This window comes from Polyergus mexicanus, unplaced genomic scaffold (assembly GCF_030449975.1).
Source record: "Polyergus mexicanus isolate NDT 795.1 unplaced genomic scaffold, iyPolMexi1.0 SCAF_21, whole genome shotgun sequence".
Taxonomy (NCBI): domain Eukaryota; kingdom Metazoa; phylum Arthropoda; class Insecta; order Hymenoptera; family Formicidae; genus Polyergus; species Polyergus mexicanus.
In genome coordinates this window covers 5,352,291-5,379,392 of record NW_027223341.1, presented here as the reverse complement: position 1 = coordinate 5,379,392, position 27,102 = coordinate 5,352,291, and the positions used below count along the sequence as shown (strand labels likewise).

General features: G+C 39.4%; 1 protein-coding gene across 13 annotated transcripts in view; it reads left to right on the top strand.

Moving 5' to 3' along the window:
- Rg (A kinase anchor protein rugose) overlaps window positions 1-27,102 on the top strand; it is a 299,154-nt gene that overhangs the window by 222,143 nt on the left and 49,909 nt on the right. For 7 of the 13 annotated variants that reach the window (XM_070311917.1, XM_070311916.1, XM_070311914.1 and 4 more), the window contains exons 28-37: window positions 1,348-1,710; window positions 3,025-3,155; window positions 5,283-5,393; window positions 6,811-7,018; window positions 7,140-7,496; window positions 8,704-8,830; window positions 8,920-9,028; window positions 9,211-9,386; window positions 9,453-9,727; window positions 10,092-10,228. In XM_070311917.1, the coding sequence (XP_070168018.1) occupies window positions 1,348-1,710; window positions 3,025-3,155; window positions 5,283-5,393; window positions 6,811-7,018; window positions 7,140-7,496; window positions 8,704-8,830; window positions 8,920-9,028; window positions 9,211-9,386; window positions 9,453-9,727; window positions 10,092-10,228 (1,994 nt within the window). The remainder of the gene's footprint in view (window positions 1-1,347; window positions 1,711-3,024; window positions 3,156-5,282; window positions 5,394-6,810; window positions 7,019-7,139; window positions 7,497-8,703; window positions 8,831-8,919; window positions 9,029-9,210; window positions 9,387-9,452; window positions 9,728-10,091; window positions 10,229-27,102) is intronic. The other 6 variants (XM_070311919.1, XM_070311920.1, XM_070311921.1 and 3 more) reach the window with 4 other exon arrangements.

Sequence of the window (27,102 nt, the reverse complement as noted above, 5' to 3'; positions counted from 1 at the left end):
AAAATTTATGTACTGAATTTCACTCTATGATTTAATCAAACGGTTAAAATTTCTTTAAAAGTGCTTTTTTTCTCTTAATTTTTAAGTAAACACAATAAGGAATAAGAAATTTTTTTCAACACCTCTTTATAACTTATCTGGATATGTTAAAACATTTTAAACGCGTATGCTATATTTTGCAGAGGGGACTTTTCTAAAGAGACATTTATAGAATTACATATGTAGGAGAAAGTAGAATAAAACCGTACTTTTTTGGATTTGTCTTCCTAGAAAAAATCAGAGAATATAAAAAAGTTTTGCTGACCATCAGTAGTCTTTAGTGGACCTTAAACTATGAGAAAACGAGATTAGTTGCTGAAAAAAAAATTTGTTACCAAGAAGCTCTACCAGTAGGGTAAAGCCGGGTACCTATTTGCAAGACACTGTGCAATTACAAGATTTAGATTTATTTTAATCAAAATACAATACAAAGATGTATTCTATCGACGATAATTACAAATAAAGATATCCTCTTGTTCTACATCGCTGCAGGACTTCCTCATTTAATTTTTTAACTTCAAGGGTCTCAAAAAATTTTCTTTTTAGCGGTTTTTTTCGTTTCCAACTGCTTTTTGTAGGGAGACAAAGGAGAGACATAGCTTTTTCTCTTTTCATTACATGAAGTGCGTAGATACCCGGTTTTGCTCCAATACGAAGAAAGTAACAAATACGGCGATTGTATATTCCGGCGTTCAAAGTGACGATCAAAGCTAATGCGATACACTCTATAATACGTACAGAATGCAATACTGCATTTACCGAAGCAGATACTCTGTGTAGAAAAAATCCATAATGACTCGATATCGATCTTTTTTGGCCTGAAAATTTTGAACTTCTCTGAAAAAAGAAATATCGTATGCATGTGGACACGGTTCGTCTCAAAATAATGATGACATCAATCCACAACTAATAACACGAGTTAGCCAAAGATAATAGCATTTATCGCGAAGAAGAGATACCCGATTTGACCCGCCTACCCGGTTTTATCCTACTTTCTCCTGTACTTAAAAAAATTATATTAAGATTATTTTTAAATTTTACTGATATAAGAAGGGTCTTTAGCGTTCAAGAAGATATATTATTATTAATTTTTTACAAAATATCTTGTTACAAAAGCGCTGACATAATTCGCATAATTTCATAAATCTTCAAACGCCGATTGTGATTATACTACTTGGTCTTAATAATATTTTACTAATCAAATGCATAGAGTGAAAGGCAGTATTAAGAATACGCTATGGATAACTCAAGAGATAAAGATGATAGTGCACACGATCCGATAACGTGGTAAATGTGGTTCCTCGGCAGATGGGAATGGTGGTGGAGAAGGGCGGCCCCTATTTCCACAGTGGTCTCACCACGTGTACCCACAGTTCCTCCCAGGATCTCACCCTAACGCCAATACGAATGTCAATGCCAATCACCACATCAACCAGCACCATCACCAGCACCCGCTACCGGCTGCCAGGCACTCTAATCGCCAGCCACCCTCTAACTATTATCTCCCGAATCATCACAACAATCACTATAACCATCATCCGAACAACCATAACTATCATCGTCATCACCACTATCATCATCACAATAACAACAACCATCATCATACGCTTCAAAAGCATATCGATCAGCCCCGAAATCTCTGTCATAGAAACTCCGGTGTCGGTCTGCAAGGTAACTCGAAAGTCCGAAAGTTGTTTCACAGAATGCTCGAGTTCTTTTGGCCTGATTTATTTGCGCAATTCCTGTTTGTCCGCAATCTGTCTGCATGATCTGCTTATGAACGAGTTCTTGTCCCTCCATGCGCAATTACCTCGATATTGTATAAATATCGGATCCTTTTCATATTAAGAACCTGTTTAAATTATTTTAAGAAAAAGAACTATATTATACAGTCAGCTTTAAAAAATTACAAAAATATTTTATTAATTAATTGATTCTTTATTTCAGAAGGAGATTGTCTTTCATTTATATTCCATGTCTAGTTGATTAATTATTGGGATTACTTTTGTTATATTGTTATTAAAAAATACACTAAAGATATTTATTTATATTATTTAGTTTGAGAGATACGCACTGCATGTTAGCACAAGCAGTATCTTGAACTATATTAGCGTATATTGCTGTGAAGAAGTAAGAATTTTATAAGTGTCATTACAGCATGAACTCTAAATATGCATTTTTATTGTGAAAAAATTTGTTTATTTTTTATTTATTTATTATTAATAAAAACGCATGAATACACATACAAAGATATTATTTTCTACAAATTAATATATAATTAATGATACAAATAAAAAATATTAGCAGTTATTCAAAAAATAATTTGTTGCAGTTGATAGTTTCTTTTATATACATATGTATGTCAAAAACAAATTTTATTTTCGTACACTTATTTAATCTGTAATTATATTTCTTGTTATGCCTTATATGTTTTTCGATAGATATAAATAATTCAAAATTTAAGGAACACTGGCTATATATCGAAAATAAAAATAAAAAATTTTCGACACAAGTAGATCCTTTGCGCATTAAATCTATTAAGAATTCATTAAATACAATATTAAAGTGTAATATTTGTCTTGTGTTCCTTATTTTCAAATCGATTAAAGAGTTGAAATGTTTTTATATATGTATTGTATATTGGTTTTATGATTTAATTTTCAAATAATTTTGCGCAATTATATCTTTGTATCTATGTAATATTTATGCAATTAAAAATGTAAAAAATATTTTGTTTTTTGTTATTTATTGTACATAAATAATGTATTCTCTCTTACAATTCTTGTGTATATATTTTTTAACATTAACAAATTGCAAATTCTAGGCAAGATAATGTTATTTTACAAACAAAATATACGGAAAGAATATTATGCCTCTATTGAAATTGTTGAATGCATGTTTATGAATATCAATTGGTTTTGTAAAAAAGAAAAATGACTTTTATTTTTCGACTTTTAATATCACATCTCATTCTCGTGTTTTCAGGTAGCGGAGGTATAATGAGTCAATCAGGTTCTCAAGATGACGGGGAATACGAAGTTATCATCGTCGACGAAAATAATTCTTCGATTCTGGCCGATCACGACGTTACATCGTCAGGCCCGCCGTCGACCAAGGTAAGTTAACATCGTGAAAAACTTGCGACGTTTTCCGAAATTTCGATACGATCTGAAAAAAAAAATGCGACAGACAGCTTGTCCTTTACCGAACAAATTCGAATGATGTGTACGACGAGAATTATAGAACCGAAAATCTCAGGTAAAAAAAGTCTTGTAAATTCCGTCACATATATGGAACTCAATTCGACATAGCGACAGCATAAACTGATTGATATAAAACAGTATTCGGCTTTACGATATCATGATTAATGATTTTACTTGAGACTGCATGCATTTCGATAGATCGAGAACGTAGACCAGATGTTTCGATATCTTTACAAAGCTCTGAGTAGCGAGTGCGGGTCTTTCTATAACGTTAAATTGAACGTCGTTTCTTTTAAAGTTTGTCCTAAGTATCCTTCTCTTTGATAGTTTCGATAGTTAATATAAGTAATATTGATAGCAGCGAGATTATTAGCACTTTTTTATTACGCACGATTTTACAGGATATTCGCCGTAATGATCAGATATTTGTGCTATCGCACAACGCTTTGCATTAATTTATCACATGTACTATTTGTCAGGCGAATTACGGAATTTTTATTCCGTGAAATTATTTGATATATATTGGGTGATTGCATAAGTTCGTGCCCGATTTAAATATAAACTTCAATAGATTATATTTTAGAGATAACACTTTTATTAATCAATTATATAGTCTCCATTCTTTTCTACAATGGTTTTCCAACGATCTATAAGCTTGTCGATTCCATTTTTGAAGAAAGAACTTGGTTTTTCTTGAAAAAAGTTTGTAAGGTGGTTTTCGACAGCTTCCACGGAATTGAGATTCTTGCCATTTAAATTATTCTGCAAAAACCGGAACAGATAAAAATCTGAAGGCGCAATATCTGGAGAATATGGCGGGTGCTGCAGAATTTCCCATTGCGACTCCTGCAGTTTTCCTGCAGCTTATTTCTTTCAGTCAGAAGATGCGGCACCCACGTATCAAGCTTGGAAATGTATCCAAGCTTTTTTAAATGACGAAAAGCGATTGAATTATCGATGTTCAGCCTCTCAGCAATATCCTCAGTTGTAATCCTTGGGTTTCTTTCCACTAAGGCATGCACAATGTCATCATCGATGCCAGAAGGCCGTCCAGAGCGGGGTTGATCCTCCATGTTGAAATCACCATTTCGAAATCTGCCAAACCACTTTTTGACTGTTCGGAGAGCAGGAGCGCGGTCCAAATAAACGCTTTGAATATTTTTTTCTGCAATCCCAACACTCACGCCTTTCCGAAATTCATATAGCATTACATGCCGCAAATGCACCTTTCGTTCTCCATTTTTAATGATTTCTCTTATGCACAAATGGACTTATCTGAACAATGTCTGATGCTAAATTGACATACGACAACGTCATCTATTCGGTGTAAGCGACAATTACCACACGAAAACAATAGAACTCCGCCATGCAGTAACTTAATGCCATCTATGAAAATCGGGCACGAACTTATGCAATCATCCAATACAATATTATGCAATTACATAAATAAGTTAAAAAATAATTACATTAAATTTACACAAATTAAAACATGATAAGGTAAATTAATAGACATTCTTTTACTATTGAATGTTAATTTTACATTAGCACAATTTTGCAATTATATAATTTTCTTTATTATCTGTCAACCATTAAATTCTGTAACATTCTTAATCATTGAAAAGTCTTAAGGCTTAATTTCCTGTGAATTAATCCTGATACAAATATTAATTATTAATTGATTTGTTAGATTAATCGAGATCTAGATTTTTCGAGATCTATCGTAGAGCAATTTCTTGCAATATCCAGCATGTAGTGTTCATTTATCAATTGGTGTCTTGCATCTACGTAGTCCCAACGTAACGTCCGTTCTATTAATTACGAACTATCTCTCTCGCACGTAACATGTATCTCATTATAAACTTTGAGATTCGAGCAAATTTATCAAACCGCGAATTTCGGGCACATACATATTTGCACTCGAAACGATCACGTATTTATCTGTAATCCTATCGAGCATGCGATACTTTGACTTCTCGAATTTCTCTCATCGTCAACTTCCTCTGCTTGCATTGCTATGCGTACTAACTACTGGTTCTGAAGGGAGGTCACAGTGGTGTACCTCGGCCGCGGACTATTCTCGAGGATTACACCTCATCAGAACCAACGCTTGGCACATCTACAAGGTCCGAACCACTGCCACGAAATCTGCAGGTAAAATTTGATTCGATAGTACAGATCCGGCGACGGGAATTCGTTTCTTGAATTGAATCACCACACGATCGGTCGTATTTTGAGAGCAATTGAAAAGAGACATATTTTTAATTTTCTTAAAAAAAAAAAAAAAATTGTAATCTCGTACGTCGTAAAAAAAAATACGAGAAGACGCGCAACAATGCCCATTTGACGGGTGTAAGAAAGAGAGAGCGATACACTTGACTTGATTTACATCTTTTTTTGATGCTTACGTAACGTTATCATAATGTAATATGTGGCGGTTCTTATACATGCCGTACAACCATTTGGTCTTAATCTACGTAGGATTATTAATTTTGCTATTGAAGCTTACATATATGAATAATAGGCTTGGTTCTTCTTTTCTATGATACAATACATTAGTTGACTGCGTAGTAATGGTACACTATACTAATTGCATGTAATGAAGCAAGTACATGGCACGCGAGAGTTTATTATAATTACAAAGTATAATTGGGTATGAAATTATCTTATAAAATGTTTCTATATAAAAATATATAGCGCTAGATTTTTGTTATTAGGTGTGCAACTTTGCTTCCGCCGTTTTTTTTTCCGAAATTCGAGGCTTTATTATAAAAAACTGGTTATACATTTATGATTCGTTTTGAAATTGCTTGTTGAGTCACTCCCAATGATCGTGCCAATTCTTTTTGACTTTGACTCGAGTCTTCATTAAGTAATGCCTCCAATTCTGCATCTTCGATGTGAAAATCACCGTTCTTGAAGCGTTGAAACCACTCACGACACGTTCTTTCGCTAATAGCGGCTTCACAAATAAGTATTTGAGAGCATTCGATGAGCCTCAGCCGCAGATTTCTTCATATTGAAGCAGAAAATTAAAACCTCCCGCAAATGACGTCTCGTAACTGACATTTTCAATCGAGAATAACAAATCGACTAATGTTTCTACGGGGTTATGTTGACAGATGCCCAAGTTTATCGCATGACGTCTATGATGTATATTTCGACCACTACTTACCGCTAGAGCCATCTATAGGAAAACGGCGGAAGCAAAGTTGTACATCTAATAGAAAAAGATTTTAATATCGTAGTGATATTAATATTCTCTCCTATACATATATAGGCTTGAAAATATATCTGAATAGTTTTATACAATAAGTAAAATTTAAAGAGTTCTTTGAACTACAATAAAATTGATTGGCGCGATAAATAAAAAAATTTTCAATGCTATCAAATATTGAGATTAGAAAAAATAATTTATCACAAATCTATCTCACATATTTCTCAATTGATGCTTTCCATTTAAAATTCTCTAATATTCTTCTAACGGTTTATGGTCGTTTTAATCAAAGTTTGAAAGCTTAGAAAGTTCGATGTTTCACGTTACTCGTTGTTTTGTTCGACTTTTTCCTAGAGCAACGATTCCAGCGAGGAGACAGTACATCGCAGCAATATTACCGCGGACGCGAGTCCTTCTGAAATTACTACCGATAACGAAAATAAGCACAATTCGTCCGAAGAAGCCTGGACAGACGTAAACCTTAACGAAGACGGCGATACGATGCCGATTACGAATGCGAGAGAAGATCCGCGAAATATCCACAATATCGCCCATTCGCGTGGTAAGAGTCAAATTAAATCTCCGTTCCGTTATCACTTGTGATTAATAAGCAAATTTATTAAATTAGTTAGTTCGTTGGTTATTAATTTCTCACATAAAAGCAAAAACGTACGTATTCATAGGTGACATGCAAGACAGCGAGGGCAACGTTCTAGAACAAGAAAGAATGCTCGGCAATGCGGAACGGGGGGAAAAACCGTCGGCAGAAATCTCGGTGGTTCGAGTTCCCGATCGATTGGTAGTGACCGGAGCATCCCCGAGAGCGGAAGAATTGCCGATCAAGGGTCTGGTCGATCATTTACCGATACCGACACCTTCCCGCGAGGCTTCGCTCACGCAAAAGCTGGAAATGGCCCTGGGTTCGGTTTGTCCTCTCCTACGAGAGATCATGGTGGATTTTGCCCCCTTCCTGTCCAAAACACTCGTTGGCTCCCATGGTCAAGAATTATTAATGGAAGGAAAAGGTACGAGCTGCAAGGGTATGTCGAACGTGCGGTCATTTTTCTATGTGCTCAGTGTGTGCATGTTGCATATGAAACAGTTAAGGGAACATCTCTATTCCGAATAAAAGAATATTATTCTAAAAATTCAGCGATTTTGAAACTACTTTCTACAAACTGCATCATAATAATATACGGGAACGTTATTATATGTTTGTAAAATCGAATCTAAAGAAAACACGTTCTGCGTTTTATGCGCGTACGATATAAAATGTCTGAGAGACTCGATAAATAAAAGGAACATATTTTATGTTAGATTTTATTATACGGGGAATAGTCGTAACATGGTTTGTTTTCTAAGCGATAGCAAGATATATCACGCCCACGGATAAAAAAAAAAGAATCATAAAGAATTAGGAAATTAAATCTCAGCCAGACTTCTTATATGGATATAATTTTTTTCAGACACATTAGATAAAGTTATTCTTTTTTACTTATTATTTATATTCTCATAGCATTGCTTATACAATATACTCTTTTCTTATCTCTTACATTTTTCTTGATTAGTTAATATAATTATTATCACTTCTGAAAGACCTGTACGCGTCACATTTTGTAACCCAAAAAAACAAAAAAACAAAAAAAAATTATTATTTGAATCATATAAACGCGCGTGTCTTTAAAAAAATATTTAAAAAAATATAGAAACGCTACCGTAATCGATGTATTGTATTATGTGTTCATTAATAGATGAAAAGATCATAAAGATAAAAATTCAACTGTATTGCCGTATAAAATATATTTAAAATTGTACATTTAAATATACTCGCGAGATAAATAAAAGTTTAAAGACCGCTCACACAGATATTTGGCGAAACTTTCATCACTTTTATGGTTTGAGCATATCTGTCATCTCACACCGAGTATTCAAATTAGTCTTTATGATTTCACTTTAGGAAGACGGCCTGCGTATTCCGAGTTATCGCTCACCATTAGTATTCAACATGTAGAAAGCCGCGATGACTCTCGCAGGTTTTATATTCAAGAAACGTGGCGTTTGATAGTTTTACAACGTATCGATGCACTTTATTTTCACTTACAACACTCGACGCACCCGACAGTCTTCTTGTAAATCATATGACATTGTCCATTTTTTTTCCGTCCGTCATTCTTGCACTGTGTCGTTCATTGTTATTTACCTACGATTTATCATTCATTTAATGATCTCCTATTTCTAATTTGCCAGGTTTGACAACATTTAAAAACAGCAACTCCGTCGTGGAATTGGTTATGCTTCTCTGCTCTCAGGAATGGCAAAACTCTTTGCAGAAGCACGCGGGTCTTGCTTTCATCGAGCTCATTAACGAGGGAAGGTAAGACGTTTATTAGCGCTAGAACGCGTGCAAGCAAAACGAACTCTTCTCGTTTCCCTTTATGAAAATGCTTCCTTACGTTTACACAGATTGCTATCTCACGCTATGAAGGATCACATAGTAAGAGTCGCAAACGAGGCAGAGTTTATTTTAAACAGGATGAGAGCGGATGACGTGTTGAAACACGCTGACTTTGAGGTACTGCGTTTCTTCTCTTCGCCATTTTATTTCACCGTAAACAGATCCAATCAGTCTTTGTTGCCTGAAGGTTCGCGCGCGAATTTTCTAGTACCGTATATGCAAAAATCCTTTTCCATATATATTGTACTTGATTAATTATATGTAAGAAAGTTAATAACTATAATTTTTCGTGATTTTAGTCACAATGCGCTCAAACATTATTGGACCGTCGAGAGGAAGAACGTATGTGCGATCATTTGATTACCGCAGCACGAAGGCGCGATAACGTAATCGCTAGCAGATTGTTAGAGAAAGTTCGTAATATCTTGTCGAATAAGCACGGCGCATGGGGATACATGGATCCAATGGCTGCAAAGTAAGTAAAAACATAATCATTACTTATAAAATCGTTTTTCTACGTTGCGTATTTTACTGTTCACAGATTAGCCGAGTATTGGAAGCTGGATGCTTGGGAGGATGATGCACGTAGACGCAAGCGTTTCGTGCACAATCCACTAGGCTCGAGCCATCCCGAGGCTACTCTCAAGGCGGCTCTAGAACACGGTGCACCCGAGGACGCGATACTTCAAGCGCGTGAAGAATTTCACGCGCATCTCGCAGCCTCGCGTGCACACCAACAGCAATTGCAATCGGCGGATCTTTTAGATGACAGTGAATTGCTGTCAGACGACAGGGATCTCGACAACGACTTGACAGGTTGGTCAATGTACCGTTTCTGATAAACGAGGAGCGATATTTTAATGGCATATCACAAGCCCGGCAAACCGGTTTTATTTTGCTTTTTTTTTTTTTTGGTTGAATTCGTTATTTAAATATCGGTCGTCAATTGTTACTTGTTATTTTAATTTCTGCCTTTAATTTCCAATTTCTATGCGCCATATATTGCGAAAATAATATGTTACTGATAAGTTGCAAGATGCGTGAGTTAAGGAAAAAAAAAAAAGGGATTTTTCTATAATTAAATAAAAATACAATAGTTAGACACACGCATACAGGCAGTATATTTTTTACTGTATTGTTATTCGCATGCATCAATTTGACTGTTCACGTTTTATCACAGGTCCGGTGAACATCAGTACGAAAGGCAGATTAATCGCACCCGGTATCGTGGCGCCCGGCATCATTTCCGTTACATCTACAGAGCTGTATTTCGAGGTGGACGAGGACGATCCGGAGTTCAAGAAAATCGACAATGAGGTAAGTAATATAATTAAAAAAATATTTACAAAAATATACGATAAATACACACGCAGATACGTTATTTAATGTATGTTTTTGTACGATGCGCGTTATTTGTGTAGTCTACGGTAATTAATTGCTTTATCTTGTTTTGTCTTCATTGAAATGGAATTGGGGCAACTTGATATATTTGCGGTGCTATCTTTTTGAAATGTAGTCGCTGCTTGTATTAAAATAAGATTGTTTATTTAATGAAAAGCTAAAAAGTGTTAACCAAGGAGGAATTAAAATCAAGTTTTTACATTAATATTTTACAAAATAAAATATTATATTAAAGAAAATAATACTTTCAAATTAATATAAGATTGATAAAGAATCAATACGAAAGAGTACAATTTCTGCAATGCAATTTATTTAAATTATTTCAAAATTGTGTATAGATTATTGTTATGTAGATTATTATTATGTATTATTTTCTTTTTTCTTTATTTTTATCTATTCTTCCAATTTTTTCTATCATCTATCAAGGATGTATCTTTATCAAAGTGCATTAACACTGTATCTACAGTTTAAAAATGCATGTGGTAATAGCGATATGCACATTATTTACATATTAAATATTTGAGATCATATTTTACGCTCCTCTTTCTTAAACTGACGAACGCGAGAGCCTGAGGTAGCCGCTCATAACGAAGAGTATCAATCATTTCGGCCATCGTAGAATTTGAATAAATGTACGTCGTAAATGATGAGACGTGGCGAAAGCTTCTACAGCATCAATGGTGGAGGTAGATTCTGGTTAGAATTAGTTCGGACGTGTCCCTGTCTATCAGTGTTTACAAGGCATCCTATATTCGTGAAGCTTACACAATTAAAAAAAAAAAAAAAAACACAGAGATAAAACTGAGATAAAAAATACGAAAAGTAGTCGAGAGAAAGAGAAGGAGGGAGAGAAAAACGAACTGGAAGAACTAGAAGGACGATTATCATATATCGGTCGTACATCTCGCGTTTGTATAACTAGGGAATAAAACAAACAGAGGAGGGCCCCATGGGGTCGACCGATCTTCAGGGTCGGCAATTATGAGCCCCCCGCAGGGCCCGATATCTGCCTGCCCGCTCTTCCGTCTCCCCTCTTTCTCCTATCTTCCATCGCCTCGCCACGCACTAACCACGCATAGGTGAACAAACAGCTTCTCAGGAATGTACTAAAACTACCACACTTTCCCACCTAGCCGAGATAAACATCACGCAGTAATGTCGCGTCGTGCAATCTGCGTCTCGATGGCGCAAATCAATGATGTAAATACGTAATACGTTAGATCCCATCATATTTTAGAAGCGATAATTAATATTCTTCAAATGAAGAAAATTATTGTGCGTTTGTATAATAAACATTATCACACAAATATTACTGATGTTACAAAATCGGATTCTTTTCTTAACGCCTGTCGACACCGACGTCTCTAATTATTTATACGCAGTGTCCTCTGAGAATTTCAATAATCGCTCATCATCAATCCTATCATCGTCTTTCTCGGGGATCATGCCTAAAGATTTCACCGTGTCCACCTGTCGTCCCGTTAAATCCCGACGGACTTGCTGGACGCGAATAGGACGTACCAACTCATTCGGGTTCTCTTAATTGGAATCCTTTTTAAGAAAGAACGTTGAGCGCATCTGGAAGTGAGGAGGGAAAGAGCACACGAGAGAGAGAGAGAGAGAGAATAAGAGAGAAAGGCAGAAAGACAGGAGGAAGAGAAACAGAGAGAAAAGAAGGAGGTGAAGATGAGAATAACGGAGAGAAAGAAGGAGAAGAGAAAGGGAGAAGGGGAGACCGGTCGTTCACGATCGAGACACGCTCATTAGTCGAGGATGTCCCGAGGGTAGGCGGGAGGCTTCGTCGAATTCGTAGGCGATGGATCACTCGATAGTCGAGTCGAGACTTAAGCGATCGTAATGCGCGGCCGCAGAAGTGGATGCATCCAGGAGTGGCCCGAGGAGAGACTGCATATCGGGCCGCGCGCTGCTGCACCCCTTTGTGCAGCGTATCTCCTCTACTGACCCTCTCCTCGCCGATCGCGTCGATTCCTCCCCGTTCTTCTCCCTCCGCCTTTTATAATGGTCCAGGCAAACGTATTTATCGTGATTTATCGTTTACACGGGTTTCTCCTTTTTACCCCTCCCTCCTCCCCTTCCCGCCCCTCCACTCTTTCGCTCTGCCGTTTTCCTCTCCTTCTCCTTTTCTTTGTCTGTTCTGTAGCATCGTACATTAAAGATAGAGGGTGCACACACACACTGTGCGATTACGTCGAGAATAAATTATTGATAATCCATGAGGATTCATATCTAAAACGAATAATTAACGATATGATAATTCACGAATATATTGGATGATTGCATAAGTTTGTGCCCGATTTTCATAGATGGCGTTAAGTTACTGCATGGCGGAGTTCTATTGTTTTCGCGTGGTAATTGTCGCTTACACCGAATAGATGACGTTGTATTATGTCAATTTAGCGTCAGACATTGTTCAGACAAGTCCATTTGTGCATAAGAGAAATCATTAAAAATGGAGAACGAAAGGTGCATTTGCATGTAATGCTATATGAATTTCGGAAAGGCGTGAGTGTTGGGATTGCACAAAAAAATATTCAAAACGTTTATTTGGACGGCGCTCCTGCTCTCCGAACAGTCAAAAAGTGGTTTGGCAGATTTCGACATGGAGGATCAACCCCGCTCTGGATGGCCTTCTGGCCGTGATGATGACATTGTGCATGCCTTAGTGGAAAGAAACCCAAGGATTACAACTGAGGATATTGCTGAGAGGCTAAACATCGATAATTCAACCGCTTTTCGTCATTTAAAAAAGCTTGGATACATTTCCAAGCTTGATACGTGGGTGCCGCATCTCCTGACTGAAAGGAATAAGCTGCAGGAAAACTGCAGGAGTCGCAATGGGAAATTCTGCAGTACCCGCCATATTCTCCAGATATTGCGCCTTCAGATTTTTATCTGTTCCGATCTTTGCAGAATAGTTTAAATGGCAAGAATCTCAATTGCGAGGAAGCTGTCGAAAACCACCTGACAAACTTTTTTCAAGAAAAACCAAGTTCTTTCTTCAAAAATGGAATCGACAAGCTTATAGATTGTTGGAAAACCATTGTAGAAAAGAATGGAGACTATATAATTGATTAGAAAAAAAAGTGTTATCTCTAAAATATAATCTATTGAAGTTTATATTTAAATCGGGCACGAGAGAGAGAGAGAGAGAGAGAGAGAGAGAACTTGTGCAATCACCCAATAGTACATTGATTTCGTCTCCAATTTGGTGAAAGAATGTTGTGCTTCTTTTCTGCAAGCCGGATGCAAAATCTTCACAGCTATTTATCCCGTAGTGAATAAACGGTTATTCATGTTGAGCATCTCATATGTATATTACGAAAAGTATTTATGTCACGTAATTGCTCGTAATGATATGTAATAACGATACGCCATCGTCGCGACTACATATGTTAGAGATTGAGTCCGCCGCTCGAGTTGTTCGCGCGGACAGCAACGTGGTAACGAGATCGTAAAGTAATAATTGATTTTCCGCGTCTCTCTTACATATTAGCATATCACAGATAGAGACTTAAATATATATGAGATACGATAAAAAAAAAAAAAAAAAAAAAAAGTCGAAAAATAAAAATTATATTTTGCCTTGATAAAACGTACAAAATCGTATTAAAACATTTTACACAAGGAATGCATCGTTAATCTTTATGTCTCTTCCGCATATTCCATAGATATATTTAGTTTCATATATTCGAAGAGAAAAACGAGCAAATTCATTTTTAGATGAATCTAACGGACTGTCCGTCGCTTCGGAAAGGGTAGGTCACACGGGACATTAAACTCTGCCGTGTCGCAGCGGATCGGGTAGCTCGCATTTTTATGGAAACCTGCTCTGTGGCGCCTAAAGCCCCCCTCCCCCCCCCCTCCCCCTTTCCTACGTGGTATGGTTATCGCAGACACATGCTGCGAGTATCCCTATGGGACGTCCGGTGCGAGAGAGAGAGAGAGAGAGAGAGAGAGAGAGAGAGAGAGAGAGAGAGAGAGAGTAAGAAAGAGACAAAGAGCAAACGAGAGGAAAGGAGCGAGGGATACAAACCGGACAGGTGGTCTGTGTGCTATACGTCAGTGCACGCTCATTCGCAAAGAAGATACCATTAACGAGGGATGTGTGAGCGCTGTGAAAAATTCGAGACATCGGGCCGTTTATCAGCGATCGCAAATAGAAACTTCCTCGTAGATCATTCAGTGCCAGAGATTCCCAGGTTCACATAGCTAGAGGTACCATGTTCCTGTGATTCATTTTGGATTCGTAATACACATTGAGTAAATGTGTAATGTTATGATTACGTAGCCGATATAATCTCTTTCTCTCTTTGTCCATGAGATATCGATGTAAAAGGATTTTCTATCGCGAACACATATGTAATATGTCTAAAAGACTAAACGGAGAATGACAGGAGGACGGGCTATGATCGAGCACCGCTTTAATATTATGCGGCCTTCTTAGACGATGCATATGTATGATATCGGTTTAATATAGTGCAAGTGACTTTATAATAATGCAACTGTAATTATTTTGCAGTCCTGCCGGCGCGCGATATGTCGTACCGACAGTGCATAGTTCCTGTCCACCTCGTTTTAAACACAGCCATTGGACCGTATCTCGTTCCATTAATTTTACCGCGTTATCTTTGTATCTTGCGATTATAAACACGTGTCAATAAATAATAAAGCCCGTCAGAAATATTGTACTTGCGGCAGATTGCCGTGCTGTCAATAGCTTTTTCGATAAAGAGAGAGAGAGAGAGAGAGAGAGAGAGAGACTCGCTTTTTCTCTCTCAAACGTGATACTTTCATAGTCATTCTTTGAATTATGTATCGCGAATTTCGAAATAATAACTCTCGTCAATATTGATAAATAAGCGTATAACTCTCGATCGAATCTAATGTCTTGTGCTCGCCTATACATCATCAGCGTTATTATTAATAAAAACAGCACGGAGAGAATATCGAGAGGCAATAATTACTCTTCCAACAATCTCGTTGCGCCTTTTCTACCGATCGCTCGAGGTGCGCAGACGCGTATCGACACAAATTTGCATATCCCCCATAATTTAATCGATCCACGCTTTCGATGAGATTCGACGTTGTAGTAGCCAATGACCAGGGGGCAGTTTGCGCGAAAAGGATGCAGTTAGTTTGGTAAACATTCATCAATTCATGGGCAGGGCACAGCGCGAAGTATAGTAGAACAAGGCAGAACCCGAAGAACAGGCAGGCTGGAAGAAGCGGGCGGGTTTGTTCTCAACGAGGCAGGGGTAATCACTGCTATTAATGCGCACATTACTCCGGTGGTCCGCCAATCTCCGTAACACTCCATCATATCGGTGCCCCAAGATCTTTCAGCGCTATAGAAAAATGAATTTTCCTACATTATATAGATCATATAGATTATACTATATAGATCGCGCATTTGGATAAAGTACTCTAAATAGTCTCATGCTCCAAAATTAGTTCCGCGATGTTATATTATTAATCAGAACATGTTGAACAAATCGGTATATTTAAGCATACTTAATTAAATAATATGAAGCATTTAATTGAAATTTCTGAGCATCATAATTATTTTCTCGACTCTATTTCTTTTCAAGTTCAAAGTATATATGTGTGTGTATGTGCGACAAATGTATATGTATATTTCTGAATCAGCGACACCTCGACGAATGGCGGAAGTCGAGACGTGTCATCCTCATCCATAAAAGTCCCAAACGACAAATGAGCATCCAAAATCTCTCTTACTATAGCAAATGATTTCTCTTGAGGTGCCGGTTTCTCTTCGGCGGTCGTTATAGGCGTGACGACCGATTATCCTCGAAAGGTATGATGATGGATATCATAGGCAACTGTCTCGTGCCGCATCAGTTCTGTCAGCGACTGCAGGTAGGCGGAAAGCTCGTGGGTGTATCCGTTCTATAGATACGCGAACCCAGCTCAGTGTTGAGAGTTTGCCGGAAGGATATATATATATATATATATATACGGGGTGTCTCAAAGATATTACTTTACCTTTTAATAACAGGTTTCGTGTACCGAGTTTCAATCCTATCGCCGTTTGGTCACGTCGCATGTATAATTGCTAAGAATGCGTGCATTTCAAATTGCTCTTTGTATTGATATAATACAAAGCTGTTTCATATTCCCCATATTTTCTTTTGACACACTCTATATATACATAACGTACGAAGGATATAATACGTATCAAGGGACGATGTTGCCACAGTGTTAGACGTTGATCAAGAATGGCGCAATTTAGGCAGTCGCGTTATAACTAAGAATGTGAGAAGTTAATTATTGGCTTCGGTCGATTCAAAGTAGAGAGAGACAGAGAGAGAGAGAGAGAGAGAGAGAGAGAGAGAGAGAGAGTACACTGTTTCGGATTCTTTTCGAGAAATGATGTTATAACATTATTTCTTGATCTCAATATTAAAAGAAGAGTTACAACATTATTGTATCGTCTTGAATGAACACTGAAAATTTTTCGTTGCGTTGAAACGTGTTATCGCAAATCGGATTGTATCGCTGATTATATAATATAATACTTGCCATTCTGTGGCTGAACGGGCATCCTTGATTGCCCCATGAATACGGACCTGGAAAAGAACTAGTCGCTGGCAATATAGGCGGGGCAAGGCTCGATCCGATTCAGAGTGTGACGGATGGCGCCCACCTGTGGATTCATTCACTAATCTGCTCGCTAAGCAAACAGCCTGAACACACCCCGTCATTATCGCTGACGGCGTAAGTAGCGCCCGATCTCGTCCTTACCCAATATTTATTAGGCCTTCTCCGGTTCTCCCTCTTGTTTCTCTCTCTCTCTCTCTCTCTTTTTCTATTTATCCCTCTTTCTCTCTTCACTTCCTGTACGATCTCCTACAACAGGCCACGGATCGAAACCATTTTCGCATCACCCTTTCGCCACATTGATTTTCGAACTCTACGGGTGCATGTGTTGCCCCGTAATTATCGATGGACGCCCGGTATATCGATGGTCGCGTGTACCATCTGGATACGTATCTGGAATAGAATTTCAGGGCTTTACGTCGCGCAAATAGCTACTTTTGATTCCGCGTGTGTATGAAAACGAGCTCGTCCATTGATTGTCTCGCGATGCGTACACATTTACGTTCTTGAGAGAGTATCCTATGCTTCGCGCGGAATACGTGTCTTTTTTAATATTACTCTGCAGATTGTAACGAGCATCGTGACAATCTTCGGTGCAAAAGGGAAATTCAGCTTTTCATGTATGCGTACATGCAATTAAAAGCGTACGGATGCAACAGCAGATAAATCTCATCTGACGATTTCGCGTGCGGGATGGACGGTATCAAATTATTTCTACATCTATTGTAAGCAGTCGCTCGCGATAATAAGTAAAAGCCTATCATCGTGCCAAGCATTTCGCGATGTTTCTTCTCGCAGCATAACGAAAGAACGAGCGGGCTCGGCAGAGTCCGCTAGATAAGGGAAAACCTCTATTTCTCCGGACATCGTATCTCTTTCCCGCCTTTTCTGCCATTAATCACCGGCGTGTCTCGCGCGAGGACACGCGACGGGGGGCTCAAGGCGCATTTTCAAGCGCGTTGCAAAATAAGCGCGAGCCGCGACGCTCTATAGGACAAATCGATTAATATTAATGAAACCGACCACGCGACAACGTGAGCGCGCAAATCACGCATCAAAGAAGATAAGCGTGCGACAAAAACATATTTATCGCGTAATACCAATGCCAGGTGATGATTGCCGTATGTTTGTTGCGCGCCGTTTGCGCGAAATGACCGACGTTGGCGGAGAAAAGAATGCGAGAGACGACATTATTCCGAGCGAACTGGTCGTATCGATTCGTCGATTGCGCTTTGTCGACCATGACGATGGTGCCCCAGATCGAACGGACAAATCTGTAAAAGGAGACGCGAATAAACGCTTCTCGCGAGATTCCGCGTGCTTGAATCGTGCCGCGCACATCCGAGTGCGAAATATGTAAACTCAGTTCGAGATATAAATTTGTATTGTACATTATCGAGATGTCTTTTCGACCATTTCGTGGTGTATTCAGTTCATAAGCGAAGGAGTGAGAGGAGATCTGCGTACCTGGAATAATCTTGAATTGGTCATCGCGTCGTCTCGATAGAAGGAGACACGGACAGTGTGTAGCGTGAAATCATCGATATTACGTATCCGGTTTAGCCTTTAAAAGTGCTGTTCGACGGAGCGTGTAATTTGTCGCTCGCGGAGAGGCAGGTTTTATTTCTCAATTATGCAAAAATGAAGCCGGACAACGCGGAGAAAGGATCGATAATGCGGAACGAAATACAATAGTTGGCCGATAAATCGCCGCGTTAATTCCATTGACGGGATAATTGCATGATGTGTCGTTGTCACAAATATTACAATATTTCTACTTATCGCATTCTGTGCTAAATTTGATCTGCAAAACGGAGAGGTGTTTCGAGTTCTTGTCAATTTCGATTTATCGTGACGAGCGAAGCGATGAAAACCGTATGTCCAGAGTTAACGTTGTCATCGCGGAGAAACTGGATGAAAATTAATGATCGCACATCCGATCGTATACCCGTCAAAAATTTCGAAATAAATGTAAACTATTAATGCGCGTCACGCACACCAATCGCGTGTTTCCGAGAGCGATTTTTATTATCTCATTAATCATGCATAAATTGATGACGTTGAGAACGGGCGCGTCAGCTGTCCCACACAATTTTCATTCACGGCGTGCATGCCTGTCGATTCGTGTGCGGCGAAAAGAACGCTGCAAAAGGAAAGAGAAACGGAGAAGACTAGTTATATATTGACGAGAGACCAAGATTGGACGATAGGCAGGAAACGGGAATGTGTTACTGACCCGGGAGAGCGGGTTGGTAGTTAAAACTGTACGCATCCCATAATTTAGCGATTATTTTGACAAGGGTATGATCTCTTGACAGGTTGTTGGCCTTATGGCTTCGCCCTGAAATATAGCTATTTAAATGGGCATTTAGAGATTCCATAACAAAATACGTACTTTTGAGGGAAAATCCGCGAATTGTAGCGAAATGATTGTAGCGCGCATATTTTTTAATCCTCGCACTGAATTTTTTTTATCTAGAAAAAGATTTATCGATAGCAATGAAAAGGAAGAGACAAATACCGAAGTAATGTCCGCAAAATCAGTTGATTCATGAAAGCAATGTAAACTGATGAATTAGCAGTTGATTATATACATATACAATTATCGATAATATACGAGAGCGTGCGTGAAGTAATTTATAAACTATTGCATGCGTTTCGCAAGCTCCGTGTAGATAATGACACGGTTGATTACAGTCGCGTGACCGAAGGCAAGGAGTGAGAAAACGGGCAAACGCGATGAAAAAAAAAGAATGCGCAAATTATTATTCTAAGCATAATTCATGATTTTTCAAATATACAGATGAATAGGTAATGTCCTTGAACATTCTTGTTTTCTTACCTCTGATCGGATAACATTATTCCCCCATAGTAAGTAGAAGCAAAATATCGAAATATTCTTATTAATTTCTAGTTTATATTCAATTTGCATTATTTATTCCTATAAATCGACAATGAGAGAAGAAATACAAGAGTACGCCAATTCGCGCCAATGCTCAATGAATAACATGGCTTGCGATTGTTACGCATCTTCCTTTCAACATTGTGTTGTGTGTCCGCAACGGAATACGGACGGCAGGCAGGCGATCTCGCAAAGGAATATGTACATGCTTCTTAGCAGCCATAAAAATGCCATGAGCTATACCGCTCGCAGATTATGGGATTTGTACTGAAGTCGTTTAGCGTAGAACGGTGTAAACGCGTGATGAAAAGAGAGAGAAAAAGAAAGGGAATTTCGTTGGACTTTGCGAAGAGATGCCGGTTAAGCAAGAGATTGCCTCTCGGCTCCTATAGCAACGATTATACGGTTGTTAGTTGGGAATTCGCACGAATCGATGGAAGAGAACGTTGTTCTCCGAGTCTGCTTTCGGCAGACTGTCATGCAACATGCAAAATCAGTTTTCTTCGGCCATGAGTCAATTTTCTGTAATAATCGAACTTACCCGTCTTATGCTTTGCCCATGATACAGAATTTTCTCAATTTTTATTGGCTCCGGCAAATCTATCGTACATGTTGAATATCATATTATTTTATCTGTTTTCTTCTTTAATTCGTCTATTTTAATTTACGCTAAATATTTGAATGATCAATAAATCAAAATTCGAACATCGTATATTACATTATTCACATTATATCACTTCATTGTGAATTTTGTCGCGACAGATTGCGTTTTACGTCGCTGCGTGTATTCGGTAAACCGTTACAATGTTTGCTTTTAATGGTATTTGAAGGATCGGTAATATACCACATCGTGTGAGAGCAGGTCCACAGATTGTGAATATAATACAAATACTTTCCCCATGAATGTAAATACGTATGTGTAGAAGAAGGGAGGTCTGCCCGCGGCTGGAGGCGCGACGTATGTTGAGTTATGGCGCAGGTTAATTATACAAAACATTCAATTATACTTCCCCACGAAACCCACACGAGCCCGAATCTATCTACACGGATTTTTGCACACCGACACGCGTGCGTATCCTAAAACGCCAGTTGGACAGGTTGGACGACGTTATAGTTATACTCGTAGATTTGCAAGAATCGAACCGGCTGCGCGAAAACAGATGAATCAGCTCGCGATTGTTGAACTCTGTCAACTACAAGAACACTATCGGCGAACATCGAACTCTCCGTGGTGGGAGCTAAACAAGCCAAAGTGAGCGCAAATCTCACTTTCCTACCTCTTCGCTGTGTCATCCAAAAGTGAAAAAAAAAAAAGCGCCGAGAAAAAGCGTGACAGACCCCATCTCGTTTTTCGCTCATCTCGGGAACCGATCTCGTCCCCGGAGCCGACGAATTCTGTCGCGGCCGGGGAATGTGTCACCGTGTAGTTGCACGTAGTTTATCGATCGATCCTGTCCCGAAGGGTACCATTTATCACGACCGCTAGATCCTTGGGATACCTTAAAACAAAAGCCACGGAGGAGTAGCGGCGTATCTTCCATGATGGAGAACGAGGAGATGCGCGAGAGGCAAGGTGGCGGACCGAGGTAGTTGCCGGGCCCTGACGTGGTGTGAGGCCCCACGACGGGTCCGGTCATCGGTGATGCGCGGCAAGGGGGAACTCGTAACGCAGAGATTTTACGCGCCGGCGCCGGCGCCCCCCCGCGGTCTCAGACGCCGCGATCATAATGCCGAAGCCGAACGAACTCACAGCGAATGACGAGTATCTCGAGACTATCACTGGCGCCCCCGAGGGCTAACCGACATTTAGCAATCTGTTTATACATATATATACATATATGTTTGTTACATAATCTTCATATCGCGAGACTCTATTTTGGTTCAACTCGCCGCCAATTCGGTAATAACAATATATCTTCGCTAATTTAAGCAGGATTAATAACGCCATTTAATATCTTTTACACACTTCCAATCTTTTATTATTAGGTAATGCCTCCAATTCTGCATCTTCGAAAACCTTCTCTCTCTTCCACCGCTACGCCGGTCTTCGACGTGAAAATTACCGTTTTTGAAGCGTTGAAACCACTCACGACACGTTCATCATAAGTATTTGAGAGCATTCGATGAGCCTCAGCCGCAGATTTCTTCATATTGAAGCGGAAAATTAAAACCTCCCGCAAATGACGAGAATTTGGCTCGTAAACTGACATTTTCAATCGAGAATAACTTTACGATGCAGACACAAATCGACTAATGTTTCTATAGGGTTATGTTGACAGATGCCCAAGTTTATCGCATGACGTCTATGATCTATTTATTTCGACCACTACTTACCGCTAGAGCCATCTATAGGAAAACGGCGGAAGCAAAGTTGTACACCTAATATAATGCTGATAAATTTTCCGTAAATTTTATTTTTCGACAACTTTTGATTTTAAATATTTCTTCATTGCTCAAGATAGATCGTTGCCCTATGAATGATTACCGACGAATGGAACTATGCTCCTCGTCAAGAATTCTTCGGAATACCGATCACACAGCATGATCAGTTGTCATATATCTATCGATCGTATATAACGGTTCGAAGAAATCGTGTTTGAGAATAATCGTGGTTGATCATTAATTACCTAAGTTTATTAATGGCATACGTGAGCAGTATCAATGTACAAATCGCGTTACGACTGGTTTTTCTTGATTGTCCGATTGATTTATTCTTTGACCTTGAATTTTTTTATATCGTGATAAGTCGGAAGAACACGAAGTAGTAATATTCGGCATAAGTTTGATCGTTGTTGCCGTGACTACTGGATTCGAAGAACGGTTATGAGAAAATTTAATACTAGCTTTAAACGCGCTATATTAATATTGGATGTTTTTGAGCCGTTATATATAAATTAATTAATAACCTAAAAATTTCTGTAAAAGTCAGAAATCTAGAATAGATGATTTACATGATTGGCAAACGTGGCCCAGCCATTACCAAAGATACTCCATAACATCATTGAAAATACTATAAATTCTATAAAATAGAATGTACGTAATAACTATTCTGAGGATGTGTGTATATATGCGCATAGCTTTCTTGGCAATGTGAGAAAATTATGGACGCAACTCTATCCCGAAAAATTATGATATATACATGCGGTATGTCTCTTTAATTTATCGCGCGAAGCTCTTAGGAATCCCGCTAACAAAATATATCTTCGTCGCATCGCAAAAGCAGGTAAATTGCATTCGCTCGCAAGACGGAAGATCGACGACACGATGATACCACACACGCAAATCTTCGCCGATATACAATTATATACATCGTCGTTCTCCAAGCGTAACAGAAATATATTCGCGCGTCGCGATTCGCGACAGGATCAAGTCCGGATAAGGGGGGATCATCCTGGGAACATCCTTGTACATATACAACCGAACCTCTTACCGTAAACTATGTTTTTCGAGCGACGCGCGTACGTATGTGCCCTGCGAGCAACGGGTCTTGTTTTCGCCTCGATTTGCACGCGGTCCCCACCCATTAGCATGAAACATTCTCCGTCTGGAACAGGTAGATTACGGCGAAGAAGTACTCTCGACGCTCAAGAGGGTCGATGCGTCTCGGGTTTCCGCAGGCTCGGAACAGAAACGAGTCCTGGGAATGGACATTCCTGGTTGCCTGACCGGAACGCAACGCTCGGGCACTGACGCAATCGCGTGGCATCGCGTGGGACCCACGAATCAGCGGGGCAACTCGGTACGCAACCCTGACACCGTAAACATGATATATACCGCGGTCTCAGTCGGACACCGATACGACGACGACGACGACGACGACCGGGACCATCTCTGCGTGCGGATACGATTTCCCCGTATCTTCTTCTCTCGCATTCAAAATCTATATACCTACCTATTCATTGTTTTATAGGAGTCGTAAAGATGTCAGGCAATTAAAAGATTCGCTTGATTTGTTGCGTGGGTGCGCCGGTGTCGACAGTAGATGCGATGCGGTGTCTCTCTAATAGCGACGATGATGATGGCGGTGATGATGGTAAGGACCAACGTGTGGGTGGATGGTTCAAGTAGGCAGACGAAAAAACGGCTCCGAGAAAACGACGGTGTCCACAGGGGTTGTCGCGAGAACATCTGACATTGTACCGATGTTGTTGTACGAAAGATGCCTTTAGCTACGCTCATAAACGTTCCGTTGTGACATATCGCGAGCTGTATATTACGTTCGTAATGTACAACGGTTTTGTGATAAATAATCTTATTTATTTGCTTATCTTTGGCGAGCCACGCGTCCGATCATAGATTCCTCGATACGGACGCAACATATTGGATGATTGCATAAGTTCGTGCCCGATTTTCATAGATGGCATTAAGTTACTGCATGGCGGAGTTCTATTGTTTTCGTGTGGTAATTGTTGCTTACATCGAATAGATGACGCTGTCTTATGTCAATTTAGCGTCAGACATTGTTCAGATAAGTCCATTTGTGCATAAGAGAAATCATTAAAAATGGAGAACGAAAGGTGCATTTGCGGCATGTAATGCTATATGAATTTCGGAAAGGCGTGAGTGTTGGGATTGCACAAAAAAATATTCTAAGCGTTTATTTGGACCGCGCTCCTGCTCTCCGAACAGTCAAAAAGTGGTTTGGCAGATTTCGAAATGGTGATTTCAACATGGAGGATCAACCCCGCTCTGGACGGCCTTCTGGCATTGATGATGACATTGTGCATGCCTTAGTGGAAAGAAACCCAAGGATTACAACTGAGGATATTGCTGAGAGGCTGAACATCGATAATTCGACCGCTTTTTGTCATTTAAAAAAGCTTGGATACATTTCCAAGCTTGATACGTGGGTGCCGCATCTCCTGACTGAAAGGAATAAGCTGCAGGAAAACTGCAGGAGTTGCAATGGGAAATTCTACAGCACCCGCTATATTCTCCAGATATTGCGCCTTCAGATTTTTATCTGTTCCGGTCTTTGCAGAATAGTTTAAATGGCAAGAATCTCAATTCCGAGGAAGCTGTCGAAGCTGTCATCTTACAAACTTTTTTCAAGAAAAACCAAGTTCTTTCTTCAAAAATGGAATCGACAAGCTTATAGATCGTTGGAAAACCATTGTAGAAAAGAATGGAGACTATATAATTGATTAATAAAAGTGTTATCTCTAAAATATAATCTATTGAAGTTTATATTTAAATCGGGCACGAACTTATGCAATCATCCAATAGAATATAATAACGAGATAAGCAGCGCGAGAGATTCTCTAGCATTTTCAAATCATTTAATTTACGCACGCTCGTTAATCAGCCACTAAATAATAATGAACATAAAAAAACCTCACAAAGGTAAAAAAAAATACGCCAAGTATATAAAAAAATCCCAACTTGTACGCAAAAGAGTTTAATATTTACCCTTAAAAAATAACTTAAAAATAAATTTTACCTTGAAAAATAATTTTCATAAAAAATAAAAAAATAAAAAATACACTTAAGTTTCTTAATGAATCTTTGCAAACGATATTTTTTTCAACAACTAAATCTTTAACGATCAGTAATGGTTCTTATCATGGTGCCAACACGGATACTCCCAATATCGCAGGAAGTAAGTTCCCATGACAAGATTAGGTAGAAAGATCCCGTGACCAGGACCCGCCACGTCGCCGACGAATGAAACTATCGCGTGGCTTATTTAATTCTCGGATGGCGACGCAATCAATCTCAGCGGCGGACAACAGGCCGCATCTTTGCCCGCCACCGATGTCTCTAACCAGAAACTGCCGATGGTATCTCACGAGAAGAGTTCGTGGTTAGTCGTTCGCCGTCGGTGACGACGGGGACGACGAGAACGACGGCAAAGATAGCGAGGTTGGTCGCGACGATGTAAACTGCATAGTAGAAAAAGCTCGAAGAAAGAGAATGAGAAAAAAAAGGACGACGATGACGATGTTTTGGTAGGAAATTAAAACAATGCGGTCGGTCAGAGAAAGAGAGAGAGAGAGAGAGATAACGCGGGTGTGACAGCTCTCCGCTGTATCCACGGACCGTGGACTAGGACGGGGACCTTAACGAGAATCTCCTAATAAATAACCGCAAGTTTGAGCTCGTTTTCGTTTCCTTTTCCTGCGCTGTATTCTTCTCTCTTTCTATCTTCTTCTCTCTTCGAACTCCTCATGTTGTCGAGAGCCGCACGAGGATGGAAGACCGAAGGGATGGACCCAAACAGGCCCCGAACATGAAGATGGATGTGGTCCGAAGCGCCGCCGTCACCTGGCAGATTTCCAGTTGTACTTCGTGGCGAACGGAAAACAGCTGAGCCGCGACACCTTGCATCGAGAGAAAAAACTGTCGAACGTATTGGAACGTTTGCATTAGCTAGATCCGTTGGAGAAGGATGCCGAGCGACGATGTGAATTATATAAAAAAGTTACCATTTTTCAGAGTGCCACTTTTCTTCTTTGTCTTCATAACTTAACGCAATTCAAATTCTTCAATTTCACGGATAAATTCTAATAAAGTCCGATAAGAATGTTATTGATTTCTAAATTTACAGCGACATCTCATTGTCTCTACGCAAAATTATTCGACTATTAATTGTACTTACTCTCTTTCCTTTCACAACGTCGACCTTGGCTACTGATGATGCGCGCATCGTAGGTTGTCGGTGCATTTTCGATACCTGCTTGACTCGGTAACCCAAGGGATTCACTTATCTTCCACCCGATCGTCTTCACGCATATTACACTCCGAGGAAAACAGCACGAGTAAAAAAAGGGATGGCCATATCCTGCACGGCAACTCGTGAGCTCTGCCGCGCGAATAACAGGATCAGGTTACTCTGTTGGAAAAAGGAAAAGGGTCGAGTGGTGTTTCTTAAAAGATCCCGATTGGCGGCGGTAGCTCAAAAAGATGCTGGCAAAGAAAGGGTTAACCTACCCGTTTTCCGCGAGATTGCACGCGAAACATCTCTTGGTAATTTTCTTTCGCTCTCTTCGTACGCGTCTCTCTTACAATCTATAAAAAGAAATAGACGCAGGCGTTCGACAACGCTGTTAAATAAATTATGTTAGTAGCAGCATCAAGATAATTGTTTCTAAATAGTAGAGGATATAGGTATAGAAGAAATTTATTAAAAAATATGCCGTTTATTTCGAAGAATGACCGTGGCATTCGCGACTCCGCGGCACACCGTTATTGAAAATCATGTCCCTCCGCTTCGGGCCCACCCTGTCTACTGATAGGAAGCATAAATCTT